Source organism: Labrus mixtus, chromosome 15 (genome assembly GCF_963584025.1).
Source record: "Labrus mixtus chromosome 15, fLabMix1.1, whole genome shotgun sequence".
Classification (NCBI taxonomy): domain Eukaryota; kingdom Metazoa; phylum Chordata; class Actinopteri; order Labriformes; family Labridae; genus Labrus; species Labrus mixtus.
In genome coordinates, this window is record NC_083626.1 from 22768723 (window position 1) to 22789987 (window position 21265).

At 43.8% G+C, this 21265-nt stretch overlaps 2 protein-coding genes across 4 annotated transcripts; one reads left to right on the top strand and one right to left on the bottom strand.

Moving 5' to 3' along the window:
- Window positions 1-120: 120 nt before the first annotated feature.
- On the top strand, window positions 121-6150 carry wasb (WASP actin nucleation promoting factor b). Of its 3 annotated transcripts, none has more exons than XM_061057723.1 (11): window positions 121-382; window positions 1256-1396; window positions 1561-1647; window positions 1800-1896; window positions 2329-2358; window positions 2649-2684; window positions 2783-2978; window positions 4588-4766; window positions 4873-5441; window positions 5543-5654; window positions 5744-6150. In XM_061057723.1, the coding sequence occupies exons 2-11, from the start codon at window positions 1259-1261 to the stop codon at window positions 5800-5802; spliced, it is 1503 nt and encodes a 500-aa protein (XP_060913706.1). In that variant the 5' UTR covers window positions 121-382; window positions 1256-1258; the 3' UTR covers window positions 5803-6150. The 3 variants fall into 3 exon arrangements, with proteins under 3 accessions (XP_060913706.1, XP_060913705.1, XP_060913707.1); XM_061057722.1 differs by having other exon boundaries at window positions 122-389; XM_061057724.1 differs by lacking the exon at window positions 121-382 and adding an exon at window positions 602-1223.
- On the bottom strand, window positions 5974-20008 carry LOC132989830 (semaphorin-3F-like). Its single transcript, XM_061057719.1, has 18 exons — window positions 19548-20008; window positions 17241-17377; window positions 11535-11695; window positions 11357-11419; window positions 11115-11234; window positions 10801-10894; window positions 10586-10705; window positions 10319-10464; window positions 10089-10203; window positions 9916-9985; window positions 9642-9786; window positions 9318-9540; window positions 9139-9227; window positions 9008-9049; window positions 8754-8911; window positions 8587-8654; window positions 8364-8491; window positions 5974-8002 (listed from the first exon to the last, which is right to left on the bottom strand). Exons 2-18 carry the CDS (start codon window positions 17350-17352, stop codon window positions 7616-7618), a joined length of 2241 nt encoding a protein of 746 aa, XP_060913702.1. The 5' UTR covers window positions 17353-17377; window positions 19548-20008; the 3' UTR covers window positions 5974-7615.
- Between the last annotated feature and the right edge of the window lie 1257 nt (window positions 20009-21265).

Genomic DNA, 21265 nt, shown 5'->3' on the forward strand with positions numbered 1-21265 from the left:
ACAGCCGAAGAAGAGCAATAATGCACGACCTCCCTCTGAAAATGGAAGTAACACATTCATTTGTGCTCCGTGTCAGACAGCGAGAGAGAGAGAGAGAAGAAAAGTGGGGGTTAGAGAAGTGTGGTTGGCCGTTTCCTGCTTTGAGTTGATGTGTGCAACAGAACAGAGAAGAGAAACTTCCTTGACTGTAGAGCTCAGTGTTCTGTCAGTGTAGAGAGGACGTTGTTTGTTTCAGATGCTGTTCACATTTCATTTTGAGATAACGCTGTGAGCTTTAATCGAGGACCATGAGCCGGGGATCTAAAAGTAAAACGGAGTTCGCCCGGAGCTCTCTGCTGAGCCTGCAGGAGAACGAGAAGCTGGAGGAGCTGCTGGGCAGAAGGTGTGCTGTAAGTTCTGAAGTGATCATAGCAAACTGTGAAGGCTGACACCCTGCTGTATGTCTCTTTAATGTCACCCTTACTGACAGCTTATTGTAAAAGTGAACGATAAAGGCATCCAACATAGAGCAGGTTATTCTGGTCGCTGTGTAAAAAAATGTAAATAGTTTCAGGTATCAGAACATCCCTTTTGTGTGGTTAAGGGTTATATACTGAATTTGAATGTCGGCAGTCGAGCTGAACCTGGAAATAAGGTACTTGGCATTTCACCTTCAACTCAACACAACAAGGATTAGGTCTGACTCCTCATCTGACCCATTTTTTTTTTTTAAATGTACTTTCTTTTAAAAGATTCAGTTTTTTTAACAATTCAAGAAAATGTACATTTGTATTTTTACAATATAAACCCTACGAGACATTATCTAAAGGGATACATTGTACTTATAAGGAGCTGCAGTTAAAAATGAAGTGCTGACATTAGGTCATCAAAAAGGAGGTAGCTGTAACAGGAAATGGTGGCTGAACGGTTTCTTCCTCTGCTGTCAGAATTAGACACTGAAGCATGTTTCACTCTTGCAGTGAAGTCGAGCGTTGTTTGGTTTCCTGACTTTTAAAAAAAAAAAAAAAGTTACAGAAGTAAACACAACAGTTCTGACTGTCAGCCACACCTGCTGAGCAACATACCACCACCAGCTGAGTGTTTGGAGGCCTCACCATGTTAGCTGAACAAATGACGGCAGACGAGGAAGTGAATCCTCATCACAGAAAGTGCAAAGTTATAGGAGAAGTGTAATTTGTTTTTCGTTAATATATAATTGTGTGTGTGTGTGTGTGTGTGTGTGTGTGTGTGTGTGTGTGTGTGTGTGTGTGTTTAGTCCATGGCCACTGCAGTTGTACAGCTGTTCATGGCTCTGCCTCACAGTCCGTCCATGTGGAGCCTGCAGCACACCGGTGTGGTCTGCTTCATCAAAGACAACCCTCAGCGCTCCTACTTCATACGCATGTTTGATCTAAAGGTAACGTCTCATTATAATGACAATCTAATTGTATCCTCTTTTTTAAGCTCTGTTTAGACTGATGATGTAATCAAATATATGTGTATTGAAAAGTGAGACGAGGTTACTCACGTCTCGCATGAGTAATTTTATGAGACAAATATGATGACTGTGTTTTTCCACAGACTGGGAGGCAGGTTTGGGAGCAGGAGCTCTACAACCAAATTGTGTACTCCTCACCGCAGCCGTTCTTTCACACCTTTGCTGCAGATGTAAGCACAACCGTGTTTCACTAATTCCTGCAGCTGTAGTTCAGATATTAAGTTGTCCTCTCTCGTTATTTGTGTTAAAACTATACTAGAGTCTGCAAACCTGCTTAAAAAATACTGTATTTTGGATAATGTGATTCCTCATGACACTTCAGGACTGTCAGGTTGGACTGAACTTTGCAGATCGGCAGGAAGCAGAAACTTTCCAAAATGCTGTCCAGGAGAAAATAAACCAAAGAAACAACCGCCAAGGTCAGTGAGTTCATAGCCGCGCCACGCTATGTTTATTTTTACAAGAAGAGAGTGTCTCATATAGGCTATGTAGATTCAGTACAACTGTGGTAACAACTCCACTATATTTCTTTAGTGAGCTAACATGATGCTTGCAAAAATGATTCTGGGTAAAAAAATAATTGAACTTAAATTAAGTTATTTTTTGTTTGAATTTGAAACATTTCAGGATTGAGTTCATACCAAAAAGTCTCCTGCAGAGATTGTGTATCCATTAGGAAGCACATTTTACTCAATTATCGCTTAACTAGTAAACTAAAATAAATCAAAATCTCTTTCCTCCTCATTTAAATAATAGAATACTGTTTTGTGTGTATTTAGGCTGTGTAAATATTGTGTTATGGGTTGGTGCGTGATACAAAACGGTTTCTCCCATCTTCCTGTTATTAACAGACAAGAAACAGCGCCCCCTGCCGCCTGCTGGTAAGAAAGCATTTGTCTTTATGACTGCATTAGTATGAAATGTACTGTAAGAGGGGATTTATTTTAAAGAGTAACTAAACCCCAAAACCATTTTTTTCAACTATAAACATCTGTATTTGAGTATGAAGTAGTGTTATGGATCAATTCAAATCCAAATCTCAACATTTGAGTACAAAGTATTGAAATTCGAAATATTGTGTTAGAAATGTGCATAGTGACTGCTCTCTACCGGTTGAAAAATTCTATCTATCATTTTCTCTTTTTTTTTTTTTTTTTTTTAAATACTGCAGACAGAGGTAACCTGCCTCCACTCCCACCTGAAAAAGGTAACTTCACCTCATCCTTTTTTACTCTAACCACTGACAACTGTGCATACAATTACACATTAATATGTACCTGCACTTACTCTGCATCTCCTCCAAAGCCTCACCTGGCAGCCCTGGCTCCTTCCACATGACCACGGTGGACATACAGAACCCGGACATTAATTCGTCGCGCTACCGCTCGACCCCGACCCCCTCGCCTGCTGCTTTTGGCGGGAAAGGAAAGAAGGACAAGAAGAACAAGAAAAAAGGCGCCAAACTCTCCAAAGCAGACATAGGAGCACCAAGTGGATTCAAGTGAGTGAGCAGACAACTTTTAGATGCCTCCATACCACGTTTTGGGAGGCCTCATTTGCAATGTAAAGTAGCGATAACTTCAAGAAGTTGGCCTTTGGCTGTGGAGAAATCATGTTTTCTTAACTACTTAGAGAAAACAATGCTTTGTTTGTTTGCAGTTCGTAATTATTTATCAAATGGATGATGAACTTGAATAAGAAATAATAACTTAACATCATTTTAAAAAGCCCACTTGTTCATATGTGACAGAAACCATAACAATAAATGATCCAATTATTCATTATTCATGGGAACATGTGAGAATATGAGCTTTGGCTTTACATTAGGTATAGATAATCTGGCTCTGGTATTTTATTTTCTGCTAGAATTAACTCTAATTTCCAGCTAAATGTGTTTGGACTAAATGTAGTAGGCCTACACAATATAATTTCTCCTAATTTCTAGTTTTTATAGGCTACTGAACTTTCACAGTGTGATAAAATCTACCTTTATTACCATCCCTGGCATAACCTACATTTTTTGCACAAAAGAGCAGCAGATCTACTCTCAAACTAAGTTTTCATACACCTTCAAGGGAACCATCAAGCTAATAATCTTACAGATATTATGATACCATGCAGAGCTAATTCTCACACACACCTGCTCTCTCCTCCTGCTCTCTGCCACACACGTCTCCACCTGTGGCTTTATGACAGTATGCAGTAACAGACAATCGTGACCTGCAGGAACTCCAGGGCTGCTGCAGTCTTTTGAATTTACGCTGCATTACAAATCCCAGGGATTGTTCAAATACTTTTCGCGTCCTTCAGACACTTTCACTTTGTCAGCAGGATCAAACAGAGTGGGGGGGGGGAGAGGGAGCTGTGGAGATGGTCCTGTGGGAGGTGTGTCAGCTGTCAGCTGTCATTATAAAGAGAACAACCAATGGACAGCTGTCCCTGCCATGTGGGCCGGTGATACGCAAGTGCAGGGGGAAAAAAAGTCGAACTTAAAAATCATACCAGTCCTAAAGTGCCATTCCAGCCCATAGTCTGTACATTTGAAGGCCCAGCCCTGTTTTACACAATCACTACACTTTCACAAACGACGATCCATGTTAGCTGGGTAACCTTCATTTATTAGCTACTCAGAACATTTGGTGATAAATAGAAACCAATCGAGACTGACGCCTGTTCAAATTTAGTTTTACAAATTCAAACATGTAAAACTCATATTATTCACTAGTACGATGACAATCCGGCTCCCTGAGTCGCCTGGGATCTTAACCTGTCCTGAACAAAACAATTAAATTCCACAATTTCACGAGGACAAAACTTTAGGGGATGTTGGATTTTTGCGGTAAACGAATGAAGATTTTGCCCCAGGACATTGTGAAACAATAATCAATTCTTCTTTTTATGATCTATAAATTGTCTTGTTTCAGGATTTACCTAAAAGACAGAAAAAAAAAGTTTGTCTGTTGGGTAACTATGGATATCAAAACCTAGTTGAACAACCAGCTTCTAAACTGTTACTTGTTGCCATTCAGGAGAAGAAATTGTAGTGCTGTGTGTTTCTGATCATCGAGTTAACAGTTTCAGACTCTCTCCTCTTGTTTCCTTACGGTCAGACATGTTTCTCATGTTGGCTTTGATCCAAACAACCTGGACCCTGACCTGTCCAAGCTGCTCTCCCAGGCTGGGATCACTGAGGCTGAGATGAGGGACGAACGGACCTCCCAGCTCATCTATAATGTCATCGAGCAGTCCGGAGGCATGGAGGCGGTCAAAAGGGAGGTGAACAGAGCAGGTCAGAGTCACTCACTTATATTTCACTTTCTGCTTCTGCATGTTAATATAAGATTAATATATGGTTGGATTTGCTTTTATGCATATTTCGTTCCATTGCATTCTAGCTTCTGGCCCTCCACCACCTCCACCTGGCAGACAGGGACCTCTGCCTCCTGTGCCGGGCTCGGGTCACTCTGTTCCGACCCCTCCTCCTCCACGAGGCCGCTCTGGCCCTCTCCCTCCTATTCCAGGCACGCAGCAGCGAGGGAGCCCATCCTCCCATGCGCCTCCGGCACGTGGGGGACTCCCACCTCCACCTTCTCAAGCCAACAGGGGTGGTCCCCCTCCTCCGCCTCCTCCAGCGCACTCTACACCGCCGCACTTCTCCTCGCCGCCTCCGTCAAGATCCTCCGCACACAACCTGCCTCCCCCGCCGCCGCCGTCAAGCCAGCAGCGCTCCGTGGGTTTCGCGCCTCCTCCTATTCCTGCTGCAGGCGGAAGAGGAGGTGGAGGCCCTCCTCCTCCCCCGCCGCCTCCTCCACCACCGTCTGCCCCTTCTTCAGCTTTCCCGCCTCCTCCTCCTCCTCTTGGTTCCGGTGGTCCACCACAGCCGCCACCTCCTTCATCCAGCGGGGGAGGAGAGAGCAGAGGAGCTCTGTTGGATCAGATCCGACTCGGGAAGAAGCTTAGAAATGTAAAGAAATTCCCCTTATCGCAAAGATTGTTATGAAGAAATGTGATATAATATTCATATTTGTGGATACTTTTATGCTTAAACTCTATTTCTTATTTCAGGTGATAGATAGTCCAGATCAGGCTCCGAATACACCTCCAGGGTCAAGTGAAGGCATCGTCGGTGCGCTCATGTCAGTCATGCAGAAGAGGAGTAAAGCCATCCATTCTTCTGGTAAATATGAAAACATTCATTCATCCTTTCAGGTTTCAAGAACCATAAGGGGAATAAAACCGTCCTTACATATCGTCTCTTCTTTCTAGACGAAAGTGAAGATGAAGGTGGAGACGACGACGAAGAGGACGACGAATGGGACGACTGATTTGTAATAAGAGCTAAGTTCAACTGTGGTTTTTGTAATTGCGTCACGGTTACATTTAGTTGTTTTTCTCACCTCCAATAACCGCAAACTTGAATACAACTTGTGTAAAGTGATTCAATAAAAAAAAAAAATATTCAATAGAAAAACTTGAACTGGACAGGAAAACAAGTCTAGAGAATCATGAAATGTTTATATATTTGTTTGGAACATTTCCAGTGTAGGATTCACGACAGCACTGTAACTCACATGAAGGTGATCGGAGGCTCTGCGTCGTTTCTCGTGCTTCCTTTAGAAGAGCCTTTTTTCTTTCTTTTTTTTTAAATCCTGTAAATGTAGCTTATGACACAACACCAACGATCAATACTAAGTCTGAGACATATTCATTCCCAGTTTTTATAACATACTGTACATTAAAAAAAAAAAAAAAAAACATTTTGTTCTTGAATCATTTTCTCATACATCTGTGCAAAGATCCCCAAATTCCCTCGAATCCCACCACCGACAAAAGTGCATAACTGGAAGAACACTGTACGCTATACAAATCTTCAACACTCACATACTGGAGGTCACTAGAGCACAGGACAGTAAGGGAGTCATTACATGACAACATCCAATTGGAATTAGCTTAGCAGAATACAGAACACCTTACAAACGTCAGAACACACCACGGTCTAAAACAGTCAAATGTACAACTTGCAACAAGCAACAACAGAAATGCATGCAACATATGCATCATCATAATATCTTCATACAATACAAGAGTAATCCAACGACCATATATATTATATTCACAATCAATATATTACATTTTTTTCAAGATAATTAGAGTACAATACCTGTGGTTTCGTATGTTGGAGCCTTCTAAATACAAATTGTAAATACTTTACATCCGAGTCTAACATTTCTAACAAGGTAGCGTAAAAATATGTGATCCGCCAGAGGTCTTTATTTTTCACCGCAGTAACTTTATACCTACATATCAGGAATCTCATATTTGAAGCACTTGTGAGGAACTTCCTGTCTGTGTTGATTTTGGAAGCCCCCCTGTGGACAAAAGCCTTTTTTTATTTTCTTTTTTGTCCTTGCTGATCCTGTTTTTCTCCTGTGCGTGTGTTTGTGTTTTTCCTCTAACAAAAAAAACAAAAAAACAATCAACCTCATCCTTCCTCCTTTCACCTAGGTAACAGACTTCTCGGTGTGCAATCCTGCTGGAAAAATATAAACGTACGCACAGGGAGTTACAGCCGTTATATAAAACTACCTGGAAACGTATCTTCTTTGTGATTTTCTTGTTAGCATTGTAGCTCATACAAAGGCGCTAATGACCAGCCAAAATACCTTTTAGGATAAGTGAGAATCATCTGCTAAAAAAAATGTGCTATCACACATATTAATAAAATAAGTGCGCAGTGATTTTTTTTCTTTGACTAAAATCGTTGATGTTTGGCTGTTCTACTGGAATTTCACGCATGAAGGTGAACATACCCTCAGAAGAAACCACTCTGATGGTGATAAATCTGGTATTCAGTCTCAAAAGTTGGTGTGAATGCTCTGTGAATCTTGATCATGAGCAGACACTTAAAACATAGGAAGGCTGTGTGAAAATATGCAGTATTGTCAGGGGAGTAAAATACACACAAACTTGTATTTTTCTAGGCGGAAACCTACAAAACCACCAGTACAATACTGAAATGACAGCATGACGGCATCACCTGCCTGAAGAACGGAGGTAACACGCTAACATGCGAATCAAACATAAAAGTCCACTAAAAAGTCCAGACAGGCCAGTGCTGGACATGGTGAGTCTGGCCCTCTAGCCGAGACCTTGGTCCTGACTCTCTGTGTGTCTGCGGCTGGTGCGTTTACGCTGCTGATGCTGCTGCTGCTGTTTGGGATTGAGCTGTTCCCAGTAGGACTGGCAGTACTGGTTAATCAGTCTGATCTCAGGCGGGAAGGGTGTGGTGAAGAGGGACGACTGCTGGAAGGGTCCCGCGTGGCGCGCGTTTTGCTCTTCGTCCTCGTCCTGAGCGGTGAGCGCCAAAACAATGTCTCGATCCAGAACGCGCAGCGCCACGCGGGCCACCGTGTGTTTGAAGTTGTTCTCAGTGGCGAGGCAGTGGTAGAGCCCTGCGTCCGATTGGTTGAGAGACTTCAGGAGGATGCCGTGGTTGGTTTTCATGACTCCTCCCAGACGGCTGAGCTGTGGAAGGGTGAAAGAAGGAACGTTTAAGAGAGGGAACAAGGTTTTTAAAATGTCTAGAGATTACAAATGGACACAGCAGTTGATGCTCTTAAAGGTACAGCGTGTTATTATGCTGCCAGGGTTCTCGCCATCCAAACAATAAAAAAAAGGTGTGGTTTGATGACATGGTGAAATGTGTGATTCACTCAGCTGGGTACAATGACCCCCCCTGCTGTCACATGCCAACAAGGCTTACATTTACTGTAAAACAGAGAGAGTGGTTTTGACATTTAACTTCATGGAGTTCTCTATTTCCCCAAATGTCAAATACACCTTCAACAATCAATAATAATAATAATACATTTGAGCTCTTCCTCACCACTTTCCTTCTCCCCTCCCTCTGGAAGAGCCACTTGACGGTGGCCTGAGGAGAGCGAGGCTGACACTCCAAGAAGGTGCTGCTGCCCTCCACCCCAAACTGCACCGTTTCCCTCAGGCGTTTCTCCACTGCACCGAAAACAGAGGAAAGAAATATTAACAAACGCTCAAAACAAACTATAACTTTTATTTAGCGTGTTGTTTTAACTCTGAAGTGGCCACACCTTTAGCATTGAAGCCTCTGCACTGCCTCAGCGGGTCGCCGTGTTTAACATCCTGACGTCTGCTCCTCCTGAGGCCAAAACAAAAAGACAAGACGTGATAAAAGTCGCACTCCTCACTTCACAAGCCTAGAAACCGATGAATGTAAAAGACGAAAACAAGCCGTCACCTCTTGGTGGACGGCGTGAAGGCCGAGCAGCTCTCTCCGTCCCAGGCGCAGTAGGGGTCTCGGGCCAGGCAGCAGTCGGAGCAGGCCCTGCCGTACACATCGCAGCGGTGCAGCGACACCTGGGTCAGCCCCGCATCAGATGACACGTACAGCTGTTGCTATAGCGATACAAGGAAAATAAACAGGGTCACTGTGAGGAATCTGCTTCGATATATGCAGTGAAACGTGTGTCACCAATTTAAGGATGTGCTTACTCTTTTAGAGGATATCTTCATGGTTTTGACTGGAGCTCTGCTCTGTTTTGAATAGAAACAAAAATAAATGAGTAAAAAATATAATATTTTTATTTGTATTTATTTTTTAAGGATCACAAATTTAAACATACCCGGAAAATCTCCACTTCCTCCAGTGTCAGCTCCTCCATGCTTGTGGGGTCCTTTGGCAAAACTATAACTTTTTGGACAGTTCCTCGATCTAGAAGTGAAAAAAAAAAAAAAATGTTCCTCAATTAAATGCTCCTTGTTTTGCCAAACTGATTCATCATCAACCCTGCAGCGGCCTCACCTGTCCCTAGGAAAAGCACCTCGTAGCGTCCGTCCACAGCGTCCACCTGATCCACCACCATGGCCGTGAAGCGGTAGTCAACGCCGGTCCTCACCACCAGGGGGCGGCGGTGGACGGGATAAACTGGATGGTACATGAGGGGATGAGCTCTGATGAAATTCACAGCCTCGTCTGAGAAGTTCTTGGACGAGCGGATACCAGGAGTGAAGGTTCCTCCCGGACACTGGATGAAAAGAGAAACACAGTCACATATATGTGCAGATTAAAATGTGTGTGCTTTTTTTGGAGCGCATTCATTTGGAGATTTACACGACTGAAACGTACTGTTCCAGGCCGGGGGTACGGTATCTTGCCAGTGTACTCTGTCCACTGGTAATTATGGCCGTGCTTGTGGGCGAACGGTCCATTGAAGACGTTACGGATATCAGCCATCGAGTACACGCAGACGGCTGAGCCCTTGAACACAGAGCTAGAGCAGAAAAAAAAAGACAATTAGGGTCATTTAGAGCAGCGATTACAGCGTGAATCATTCACAAAAAAAAAAATGTGTGATGAGGGTGGAAGCGAGGTGTGAATTTGTCAACCACAAACGACTCACCCGGCTGTGGTGAAGAGAGCGTACACCGTTGGGTTTCGCTCATCCTGCGTTGGCTGAATAAACACATCGCCTGCGAGATAAAAAAGACACAAAATCAATAACAGGAAGGTAAAAGCAGCTGCAATTAAAATGCTATCAGTTTAAAGCCGGAGCTTATTTCACTGTGGCCTCACGTAGTTCATCAAATCGTGTCTCCACTCCGTCTTCTCCGATCACTGAACAGATAAGACGGGCCTTGAGGAACGTCGTCCAGCGGTTCACCAGGGACTTCTGCCCTCCTTCATCATTCTAGACAGGCAGGAAATTGGGTCATGGCTTTGATTCTTACAATCGCTTTCATTTCACAAGGTAAGATAGATCTATTTTTATTACAGATAGATTCTTTTTTTTTTTTTGGGCTCACCAGACACACTCTTCCCACCCGGGCTAAAACGCTGGGGCTCGCCCCGCCGCTCGAGTCCAGAGTCTTCTCACGGAAAAAAAAGTAAAGTTTGTCGTCATTTCTTTCTGCACTGTCAGGGATCTGCTGGATCTGAACAAACACCGGCTCTGGGAGGATGAAGACACATAAGAGTGGGGAGGATTTAGCAAAGCGGTCGTCAAAATAAAATGAGAGGAACCATAACCTGTAATCAGAGACGTTTGCCTCCTCACACCCACTCTTACTCACCGTTGAGCCACCTGGAGTCGTACTGCTCTGTCCTGATTGCTGTTCTGCCTCCCATGGTCCTAAACAGAGCAGCATCTGTACTCATGAAGTCGATATGGACGCCCGCATACAGGTTACCATCTGTGAAGTGAGAAAACAAGAGAAGAGGGTGAATCTCTCAGTAAGTAAGGAAATTTAGATTTTGTGCTTTTTTTCTGCATCAGAATGAAGCTTACTGAGCAGAACTGCAACGCTCTCCTGTTTGGGATCATAGGAACACTTTCCCTTCCCTGAATCCACATACCCAGCAACCAGCCTAAACAGGTAGTCCTGCAGAGACAGAAGAGACAGGAAGAAGATGCATTAAAAATAGACGTCACAAGGGAACATGGGAAAATCGTAAACAAATCACTGTCCCAGTTTGTAAGCCTGAAATATTTATCAGGGCGAAAGCTTTCCGAGCCGCCTGCTGCTGCTTGCTGCTGCTGCTGCCGAGGGATTTTTGCGGTAAATCTCACTCTGGGGGAAATGTAAACGTCTTTGTGTTCACCTCTGCCCTCCAGCCTCGGTTGATGAATGTGCAGATTGGCTGGTACGCCCCCGTCCCACAGGTGTAGAGGTGGGTGCGGTTCCACGGCTCTATCAGGCGCACAAAGTTGGCACATTCACCCTGGACAAAGAGGAGCAAGACAAGTGGAATTCAAACATCGCCATTGTGCCGTCTCGAAAAGCAGACGTCTTGTTTTTATAACGAAAAAAAAAAAGGAACCGGATGTAAATACAAGATCCTACCTGTCTTCCCTTGCCCGTCATCTGACATTCTCCCTTTCTCTTCGCCGACGCAGGCCAGTGGATCTGTGTTTGTGAAATACTGGATTATTGAGGCTCACTGCATTCAGAGACTTACTGCCACATACCAAACAGCAGACTGGATTTACGAAAACAGGAAGGTGGTGGAGTTTGTACGCACTATAAGAGGCTCCTTGTTGACGTTGTGCATGTCGAGAGCCACCAGGTACTCGCGGCTGCCCAGGTACAGACGGCCCTGATCCTGATCCATCAGCAGGATGCGGTAGTCGCTGGTGTTGAAGGAGAAGCTGAAGGGTCGAGCTGCTTTTGTGTCCATCAGTTCTGTGTGAAGAGTGTGGCAGCTTTTGTTATTCAGTCCAACCGTGTTAACAGTGCAGGCTCCAGATAAAAGGCAACAGGGAGCACACATGACGTTTTACAAAACAGAAAGATTTCAAGGATAAACGAAGCAGGAGGCGGCAGAGGCTACGTGAAGTGCAAAACTTCCCAACAGTACCGTTCCATTCATACACATTCACACTCCACTTAGTGTAGCAGAGGGGACAATTTGGGGCCCTTGGACATTTGGACATGGCACTGTTGAAGCTGGGGATTGAACCCCCGACTCTTGGTTGAGAGACGACTGACTACCACTGAGCCACAGCTGCTCAGTTATAAATATCAATGTATTACAAAAAGCCAGCTGTTCAGATATGTACATCTAATCATTTCATTTTCTGAGGCTTAAATTAAAAGTTTGAGTGTATGGACTTGTCCAGTCACAAACATTTCTCTTGACTCAGTGGAGTGTCCACGACTTTTTAGATAGGGTGGCCCAACATGGGCACTTTCTTGTGCAGGGAGGGGGGGGGGGGGCACGACTTGTGCTCACACACGTCCGATTTCTGTCTCCGCTTGTTGTATCTTCTCTAAGAAGATTAAGGTATCAAACAGTCGTTGTGTTCCTGTGGACAGGTTTTTTTTTCATTATTTAAAAATACTACACAGTGAAAGCAAAGAAGTCTTCCACACTTAATTCCTTAAGGACTCAAAGAGAAGAAACATCAAAAAAAAAAAATCTGTGCTACATAAATGACACAAAATCTAAACAGGCAGCCTTTTGTAAGGAAGCCGAATATGTTCGTTTAAACTTTAAGTCAGGTCTCTCACAAGGCAAATAGTCAATCACAGGTCGATTTAGAAGTATTCTCATAAGATCGTCATGTGCTACTTGAGGTCTCTGCTCTTTTTATGCAGTTTGCTCAAAAGTGTGCAGTACGGTGTACAATAAGCTCAAAACAAACATCCATATCATCTTTAAACTCAATGTGCTTAAAATCATTTCTGCTTGTGCATACATCTCCTAGCAGCTTCTCAATATCATCCTCCGTCATTCATTCTGTGATTTAAAAAAAAAAAAAAAGCCCAAGAAATTCCGCCCATCACACATACCAACCTTATTAGTGGACAATTTGAAGTGGGGAAAAATGACGACCTTTATGCTCTTTGGTGTGACTGATCAAGACAACTTTGTTGCATGTTATCCCACAGAACAAAAAGTCAGAAAACGCTTTAGACGAGCAGCATTTAGAGCAAAGAAGACAAGATCTACTTAACACATCGGATATGTTCACTTGATTAATACCAATCATGAACCCAGTGAATGTTTTTAATAGCTTGGACTGATCATAAACAGAAAGATCTCGTTAAAAAGAAGAAGAAGAAAAGGAAACAGCACTTGGCAAACTAATAGCAGAGGGAGCAGAGGGAGCAGAGGGAGCAGGGGGGAGGGGGGGGGGGCAGAGGAAGCAGGGGTTACTTCTCTAAACCTTTCACATAATTCCCTTTATGCCTTTAACATGTTTCATTACTGACTTTGCTGAACTTGTGGCCTCCTTAACAACACCCTTCTCACTTCTTTTCTGGAAAATGTGTGTCACTGAATAAATATAACTCAACCTGGTGCATTTTAAGAAACATATTCGCTTTTAAGATCTCAATATTTTATGCGTCCTGCCCGTGCGACTGAGTTTGAGGCACCACGTGGCCTGCGGAGTTGGGGCGAGAAAGCAGGGTCCCTTAGGGAACACGGTCAGTGGAACTCGCAGCTAATTCTCAAGATCAGGATTGTGTTCAGCAGAGCGTAACCTGTTAAGACACGCCGCGGTGGAAAATGTTTCTTTTTTTTTTTTTTTTGGTTCTCCTGAAAGCTTTGATTGAACAATTTTCATCTGCTGTGAGGGCTGCGTGCCGCACTCTGCAGCCTCTGAATGGGACCTCTTTTTCCCCATTCTTCCGTCCGGCTATGCTTCGCTTCATTTAGGAACATAAAAAGCAGCACACAGTCGTCACACAATACGCGCCGACATATTGTCCGGCATGTTTGCACTTTGGGACACAGCGTAAGCACGGGTAAAGGCAGCCGGCTTACGAAATGACAAATGTTCACAGAGACCCCGTCAGAAGCTGGCTTACAGGGATTCGAGCAGGAAGCGCGATCTTTATTTACATCAAAGTGCCCGCCATCTTCCCTTCTGAGGTCAATGTTAACAGGATGTAGTCAAGGTGCGACTAAAATAAGATATGCAATCGGATCTCCGGACAACACTACGCGGCGCCGCGGAGGAGGTAACAGGGGGTCCGGTCCTGTTCCTGAGAGGTAAACACAGGATAACAAGACTCTGGACGAGCTCCACTGGGCCGTAGTGGATTCACAGAGGGGGGCTAAATGTAGAAACACCACACCCCTATACATGTCTCCATCCTCCAAAAATAGAAAACAATGTACTGCCATCATCTGGTAAACATTCAGCTAACACTTATCCCCTGACAGCATAGTGACACTGACGGGGAAACACTGGGAAGGACGTACAATTCACGCATGGCGCTTCAGCCGGGCCGCTATTATAAGCTCTCGTGTTACAACTTGACAACATATTGTCGCTGAGGCTCTAATGACCACTCCTGTTTAGTCCCCGGCCTATCTCAAGTATGGACAAACTGGTGACAGCACATCGAGGGCCTGGGATTCTGTAGCAGGGCTTTAATTACGCCGCACATTTTGCTCTCCAGCAATGCTGAGTAATTCCATCAAACGAGGCCGAGGGAAGCCCTTTGAAGTGCGTGTACGTGACACAACCTCCCAAGCGACAGAGGAAACAATGCGAGAGCTGTATCCTCCTGAGTGTCACTCAGGCCGGCTCATTTGTTCAGAAGAGTCACATGTCCTGTAGCCGCTCCGAGGAAAAACCTCCTCCAGAGGCGCCTCGTGGGGGGGGGGGGGGGGGGAACAAAGGGACCCGGTGTCACAAACAATGAACAATCAATCCTCAGGGTGGCAGAAAACAGTTGGCCAGTAAATCCAACTTTTTTTTTGTTGGGTATCACAAGGGGGAAAGGGCGAGTGAGTCATTCAAAGCGGCTGCAAACTTTATCAACAATCTGAGACATCAACAGATGCTCAGGAGGAGTTACCATACAGAGTTATCTACGAGGAGAGCGCCGTGAATTCCCGTATCTCTCGCAGGGAGGAACACATCGAGTTCAAGACCAAACTTGTGTAATTGGTCAGACTGCTACTTTCAGCACCCAGCTTGTGCGAAGAAAAAAAAAACCTCGGGTGTGTATAAGCTGTTTACTGCAAAGGGATTAGTGTTAAAGTTCATATAAAAATGCACTGAAATCAGTCTCGCAAGCCGCGAGAGGGACTCAAGCTGTAAACAAAAGCCACACACAGAGTGCACGCAGCTGTTTCCAGTCGCACAAAATCCGCTTAATTCAGAACAGCAATGACACATCTCATGATTAGCTCACCTTTAATTTGCATCAGATGTCTCTCATTGACATTTTGCGAAACTCCGCCCTTCGCTGTTCGGGTTTCTTTGTTTTTCTTTCGATAATTTGGCTCCACAGCTCTGTCCCTGAGAACAAGGCTTCTTCATCTCTCTACGTATGAGAGGTTACACGTGTATGAGCAGGATATTGTTTTTTTTCTTTTGAGTTATCTGCCTTCAAATGTAGACGACTTACTGAGCTAAGCTCAATTCACACTTTTTACACATTTACAAAAATAAAATAAAAACAGGTACAATGGGAAGGAAAATGCCTCAAGCCATGCTGTTTATTTACTCTTGACCCTTTTCCCTTTGTAATTTATTATTTCATGTTTATAGTCTGTTTAAGTATTGAGCAACTAAACCATTGCCACACACTTCAGCATTTACAGCCTAAGCTTGTTTGTGATGCCCGTCCCTAGATGGTCCTCTAAAAGACATCAATAGATTCACATAAAACAGAACCAAACAAGCAATAAACAGCCAGAACAGAACAGGATACAAACAAACTACCAAACAGGAAGAGCACGATCATACATGACTACAAGCAGTGGCCATTCTGGAGTCCGTTGGGGCCCTCGGCAATAACCAATTTGGGGGCCCTCCAACCAGCGTTCATCACCATCATGTCTGCCTTTGTCCCGACGATTCCTCCTCTACCTCTTTTTTTTTCCTGTTTCTTTTTTCTCTCCTCTAGACGGATCATTCCTCTTGTTTTTTTATTTGTTGACTTTCATGGACAAACTTTTTGGTTTTCACAGCAGTAGTGCAACGCTTAGCAGGGCAACGCCAGTGAGTGCTGTTAGATGGGGGCCCCTTGGGGAGGTTTCCTACTGTTGTTGCAAAATTAGCACATTTTGGGTCACTGCTTTTGTTTAAGTTTGTGAGCCCTCAGGGGCCCCCTACTGTTCTGGGGCCCCAAGCAGTTGCCTGTTTTGCCTGTTGACAAGCAGCGCCTCTGACTACAAGACTGAGTCGTCTTAAAATGACTCCAGTCTGCTCCCAGTTTGAGCTCTGCAGTTAAAGAGATCCACAGATTGATCCCCTGAACAGGCGGAAAAAGTGGAGATTAAAGAAATGCAATGGCACCTCACAGCCTCCATTAGATGCTCCACACGTTACAGAGCCTGACGATCGAAGTGGAACCGAACCACAAGGTCGCCGAGCACCCGAGGAGCCTGACGATGTAAACATTTACGGATGAGTTTAAGAGAGTTCATTTACGTTTTATCAACCTTCCTCTGCAGAAGAGAGAAAGAAAGAAAGTTTTTTCTTCTGTGTAACAATGACGTGAGTTTGAACAAGATGAGACACCGAACACGCCGTCACTGCCCGGACCTGATTCAGGACCGCATCGTCTTTTGACTCACCTCCACACGAAAGCACCAAAGAATGTTATAAAACCGATTCACGCCTCTAATTCTCACTTGCAGGTACTTCAGGTGTGACGTCTGTGCGTTCGTGCTGGCAGTGACAACATGACGGTGATGCAGAAATAACTGTTATCATGCAGCATTGCTTTGATCAAAGGTGCCATTGAAATATCTGTAACCTGAGTCTCTGCTGTTAGATTTTAATGGGCACACTGCATGGGAAAATCCCAAATTCCAACAAAAAATAAAAGGTCTTCAAACCCCTATTCATCGAACATTTTCAACCCTGCGGCACCAAAGAAATTAGAGCACCAAAGTATCATTTTTGCTCTTGTGATCAAATTTCAGGTGTTTCCTTTTTGTGTCATCATGTCAAACGCCAAAAAACAAAGAAGAAGAGACGGGTCAGGCTGGAGTGTGTGTTGGTTTTAGGGTGTGGGGAAGAAACTTGGTGGAAGGGCACAAGCAGTAACCCACCACACGTAACATCCACCTTTTGTTTTCAGTGCTGGACTGTTTGACATGAGGCAGGAAACACGCTCTTTACATATGTTACAAGAGGAAACAAAAAGTGCTGGCGTGGATGTGTGTGTGTGTGTGTGTGACTTTGTGGGAAACAAGTAAGAGAATTATGACAATCCCTGCTGTCAGGGGAGTTGGAGTTAATCGGCACGAGCTCACCTTTGAAGGAGAGGCGAACCCGCGGCGCAGACTGCTGCAGGGCCGAGCCTCTGTAAACACACAAGGCCAACAGGAGGAGTTGGGCTCCAGATGCTGTCATGGTAACAGTCATGCAGGTAGCCCACAGAGATCTAAATCTGGAGGAGAAAAAAAAGAAAGAGGAATGAACTATTATTACAGAGCGCCCCATGAGAAATGGGAGACAGAAAAAGAAGGAAGGACAGAAAAGACACTCGCTCTCTTTCTCTCCCTCTCTTTCTTTTTCTCTGATCTCTCTCTGATCAGAAGTTTGGCCTGCAGCCTTCCAAGGCGAGACGTATAGTTTGGCAGGACGGAACAACGTCCAAATCTTCACACCTGCTCTGGAAAATATGACAGGCCTATTATTTATTTAAAGTGTAAATGTAGTGAGGTATGTGTTGAGACTGTAAAAAAGGCATCTGCAAGCACATTCTCGTGGAAAAAGTCTGAAAAAGGTGATTAATGTCTCCTTGTCACCTGGTGCATGTTCTTAAACATGTTATGCCTGCTTAAACATATATTTATACACTTTTTTTTAATAGACAAGTGATTAAAGAAAGGCTCTGGTGCCCATCAGCAATTCACCTTGCTTCTCTCTCAACAAAGCATGTCAGCGCTCCTCCAGGAGTTGACGACTGAAATACATGACAGTTCAAAGAAACAGGTAGTCGGCGCTGAAACAATTTCTGACAGTTTAGGGGTGTTGAAACGTGGCCTAACTGTTAGACCTTAACTCAAGCATTCATTATGCATCTGCACTTTGCTGGAGAGGATCCCATATAAATTATGAATACTAAAAGCTGAGTCCACAACATCCATTAAATTGTCTCCCTGAAGGTGTGCTTCGCTCGGGCTATAAGCCATCCCGCGGGCTTTTTTCTTTTTTCTCATGGCATCCATGTAGCCCCGGCCTCCGGTGGCACAAGGTACAAGCCTGGAAAAAACGAGGGCTTTTAGGGAGAGGCATTCATGCAGAAAAACAAGTGAGAGATTTTTACAAAATGATTTCATTATGTTTCACAATAAGGGAAGGATTTATGTGCACCACATTATATGAAAAATATGTTTCCCCCGAAAAATATGAACATTGTGACGAAAGTGAAATGACTGGCATGCCTGAACGTCTAGAAATTGAAAACAGAAGCCAAGGGGAACGCCTTGCAGGCTTCCTGGCATAATCACACAGTTGCCATATATCTGCTCACCAGGGGAGCTTGATCTCGATTCCTCCCATCAAACACTGTGTTCACTGCTGATATCTGTTGATCGCTATAGGGGAAATCAATTTGAAAGGTTTAAGAGAATAGGACTATTAGTAAATGCTGGAGCCATATCACCCACATCATTAAGTGAAATGTTTGATGTTTGAATGTCTTTCCACCCTTTAAGTGAATATCATGTACATTATGATCACGCTGCTGTGTGACAGCTGCATCTGTTTCTTTGCATTTTCTGTAATTTAGCTGTAACCTGGTGAAACTGTTGAATTTGACGAGGCGTTTACCTTGTTAAACAAGTCGCATACATGTGAAAAACTATACCAACGCAGAGTAGGTCACAAAAGATGAAGTGGACACACATCTTTAGTCATGTAGCATCACAAGCATTTCTCAACAAAGGAAATCATCACCAATTAAAACAGCTCTTGATCAGCTAGAAATTAAACTGGACCAAGTATTTTTATGCATGAATGAATAGTGTCACCATAAACATGAACTAATCAGAGTAAAATGTGCTAATGAACACCTCAGAGGCATTTTCATTTCCTATTTGAATATTCTGTTTTTTAAAATGGTACAGCAACAGGGCAAAAATGTCTCAGAATTATTAACACTCACACATATTTTTTTATTTACTGTAAATGTAAAAGAAAAAATACATTTTCCTTTTAAGTAATCCTAAAATATATATTTTTTTAAATCACAAATCAGGAACTACAGCATACAAATATGCCTGCAGGGCTCCATGTATCATGGCCTGATCGTGGGCTACTTATTTCTATGAATGACGGTATTTCTGCTGGTTTTTCTGTGTTGGGTGGTACCGTCAGATCAGATTAAAGTTCAGCTGTAAAAACACATGGTGTCCCTTTAGAGGAGAAATAATTATAGGATATCTAAACCCAGTTCTCTTAACCGCGGACGAGTGCGCACTTACCTGTGAACTCAACATCCCGAAATAGGAACGGAACAAATGTGTGCAGGACTTCGGTTAAATAGCATTCAGAGTGACAGAGTAACCGACCACAAGTTAAAAGTTAAACCAGAGAGAAGTTGAATGTCTTACCTTTGAGTTGGGACTTCCTTAATACGCGTTTGGGATCCAAAAAACTTGCTGGATGTTAGCGCTGCATTCCCCGTGTTTTGTGCCTCGGAGCTGGGTTAAAAAAAAGAAAGAAAATCTCCTCCAGTAAGAGACGGAGCAGCTCTGCGCAGGCTTAAAACAATCCGATCGGTTGGGAAAAAATTCCCCTGGAGAGAAAGAAAAAAAAATGTAAGCCTAATAAGTCGCTGTAAACCGGCTGAGTTTCTTCCGTGAAACAATAAAAAAAAGACAAAAAAAACACACACACTACTGGTCCTTGAACACGTCTTCCACTATTTCCAAAAGTTTACGCCTGGATTGGAGGGAGTCATATGAAGGATGTGAGAAAGGATGTTGGTCCGCTGATCCTTGGGTTGGAGTGTGAATCAAGTGACCAGGTGCAGGTGTTGAGAGAGAGAGAGAGAGTCTGCCCTGCTGTCCTCTCCCTTCTGTTCTGCCCCCACCCAGCCTTCCCTCTCCTGTTGGCCCACAGCAGCATTCGACCAAACCTCTTGGTACACCATATGGGTATGATTAACCCTGTCACTGCTGGTTAGTACAACACATTCAGCTTGTATCAGAAAAAAAAATGTCGTACTAACAATGGCATAGTTTGAAAAAGTATATTTAAGCAGAATTATGGAGTTAAATGGTGATGTAGGCTACATAGAGCAACTGCTGTATAGGCTATTGAATGCTTTTCTCATGCAGCAGCAGGGCCACAGTCTATTCTTATACATGATGCAGGGACTTGAATACACTATTAAAGAGGAGCCGGCGCTGCCACTCGGACAGTGTCACCATGAGAGCCAGGTCAGCCGAAAAAAGATTCCTGGGATTCCTTCTCCTGCTGGCTCCAGCACTCATGACAACAGTGACAAAGCAACGAGAAGGGAGGTTGGGGGGCGGGGGGGGGGGGGGGGGGGGCTGGACGTAAAGGACATCCATCCTGTTCACAGGAGCCTTGAGCTTGAAATTAAAAAACAGCTTTCAGAGCTCATCGTTACTGGCTTTGTTGTGAGCTGTGACGCAGTATGGTGCTCTAAAGACACAAAATAGAGAGGGTGAATGTATTCTCAGCCCGACAGTAAAATAGGATTTAAACACATGAGGCAATGTGGTGTGTCAGTGTGTAAAAGGTCATAGAGGAAGGCAAGCCTCACAGAGATGTTGATTACTACTACTTTTTTTTTTTTAAAGCTGTTTTGATACCATTATCAGTAGACTATCGTTTAACTTTTGATTTTTCTTAGAAAGTAGTCTAAATAGCCAGTTAACATGTAGCCTGTTATCCACCCAATAAATCAACTGCTTAATGCAAATCATTGTAAGGAGAACAATCAACTAGGCCAGGGTTGGGCAACTGGCGGCCCGGGGGCCACATGCGGCCCCCCATCAACCCTCAACATGGCCCTCAGGTCAATTTTGACATATCAATTAATTGGAAACATGAAGAAAAGATGACAAAATCTGCCATGAAATCATGAAAACCAGAAATATGTTCATGATAATATTTGATCACTGGTATATGTTGAGTTAAATTTGAGACATAATTGACTGTAGTCGTTTTTTGTATTCTACAATTTGGCCCCTCTGGCAGTGAGAATTAAATGAATGTGGCCCCTTGCTGTGACCAGAGTTGCCCAATCCCTGAACTAGGCTATCTGATGCTATAAAGTGTCAGCAAACAGTGTTTTCTA

Excerpts from the sequence above, each read along its gene's own strand:
- wasb (XM_061057722.1), top strand. The coding sequence starts at position 288 with ATGAGCCGGGGATCTAAAAGTAAAACGGAGTTCGCCCGGAGCTCTCTG. Across the intron at positions 390-1,255 it reads TGCTGGGCAGAAGGTGTGCT|TCCATGGCCACTGCAGTTGT; the intron begins GTAAGTTCTGAA and ends GTGTGTGTTTAG. Across the intron at positions 4,767-4,872 it reads AAGGGAGGTGAACAGAGCAG|CTTCTGGCCCTCCACCACCT; the intron begins GTCAGAGTCACT and ends ATTGCATTCTAG.
- LOC132989830 (XM_061057719.1), bottom strand. The coding sequence starts at position 17,352 with ATGACTGTTACCATGACAGCATCTGGAGCCCAACTCCTCCTGTTGGCC. Across the intron at positions 9,787-9,915 it reads GCTCTCTTCACCACAGCCGG|CTCTGTGTTCAAGGGCTCAG; the intron begins GTGAGTCGTTTG and ends TTTCTGCTCTAG. Across the intron at positions 8,492-8,586 it reads CAGAGGCTTCAATGCTAAAG|TGGAGAAACGCCTGAGGGAA; the intron begins GTGTGGCCACTT and ends TTTTCGGTGCAG.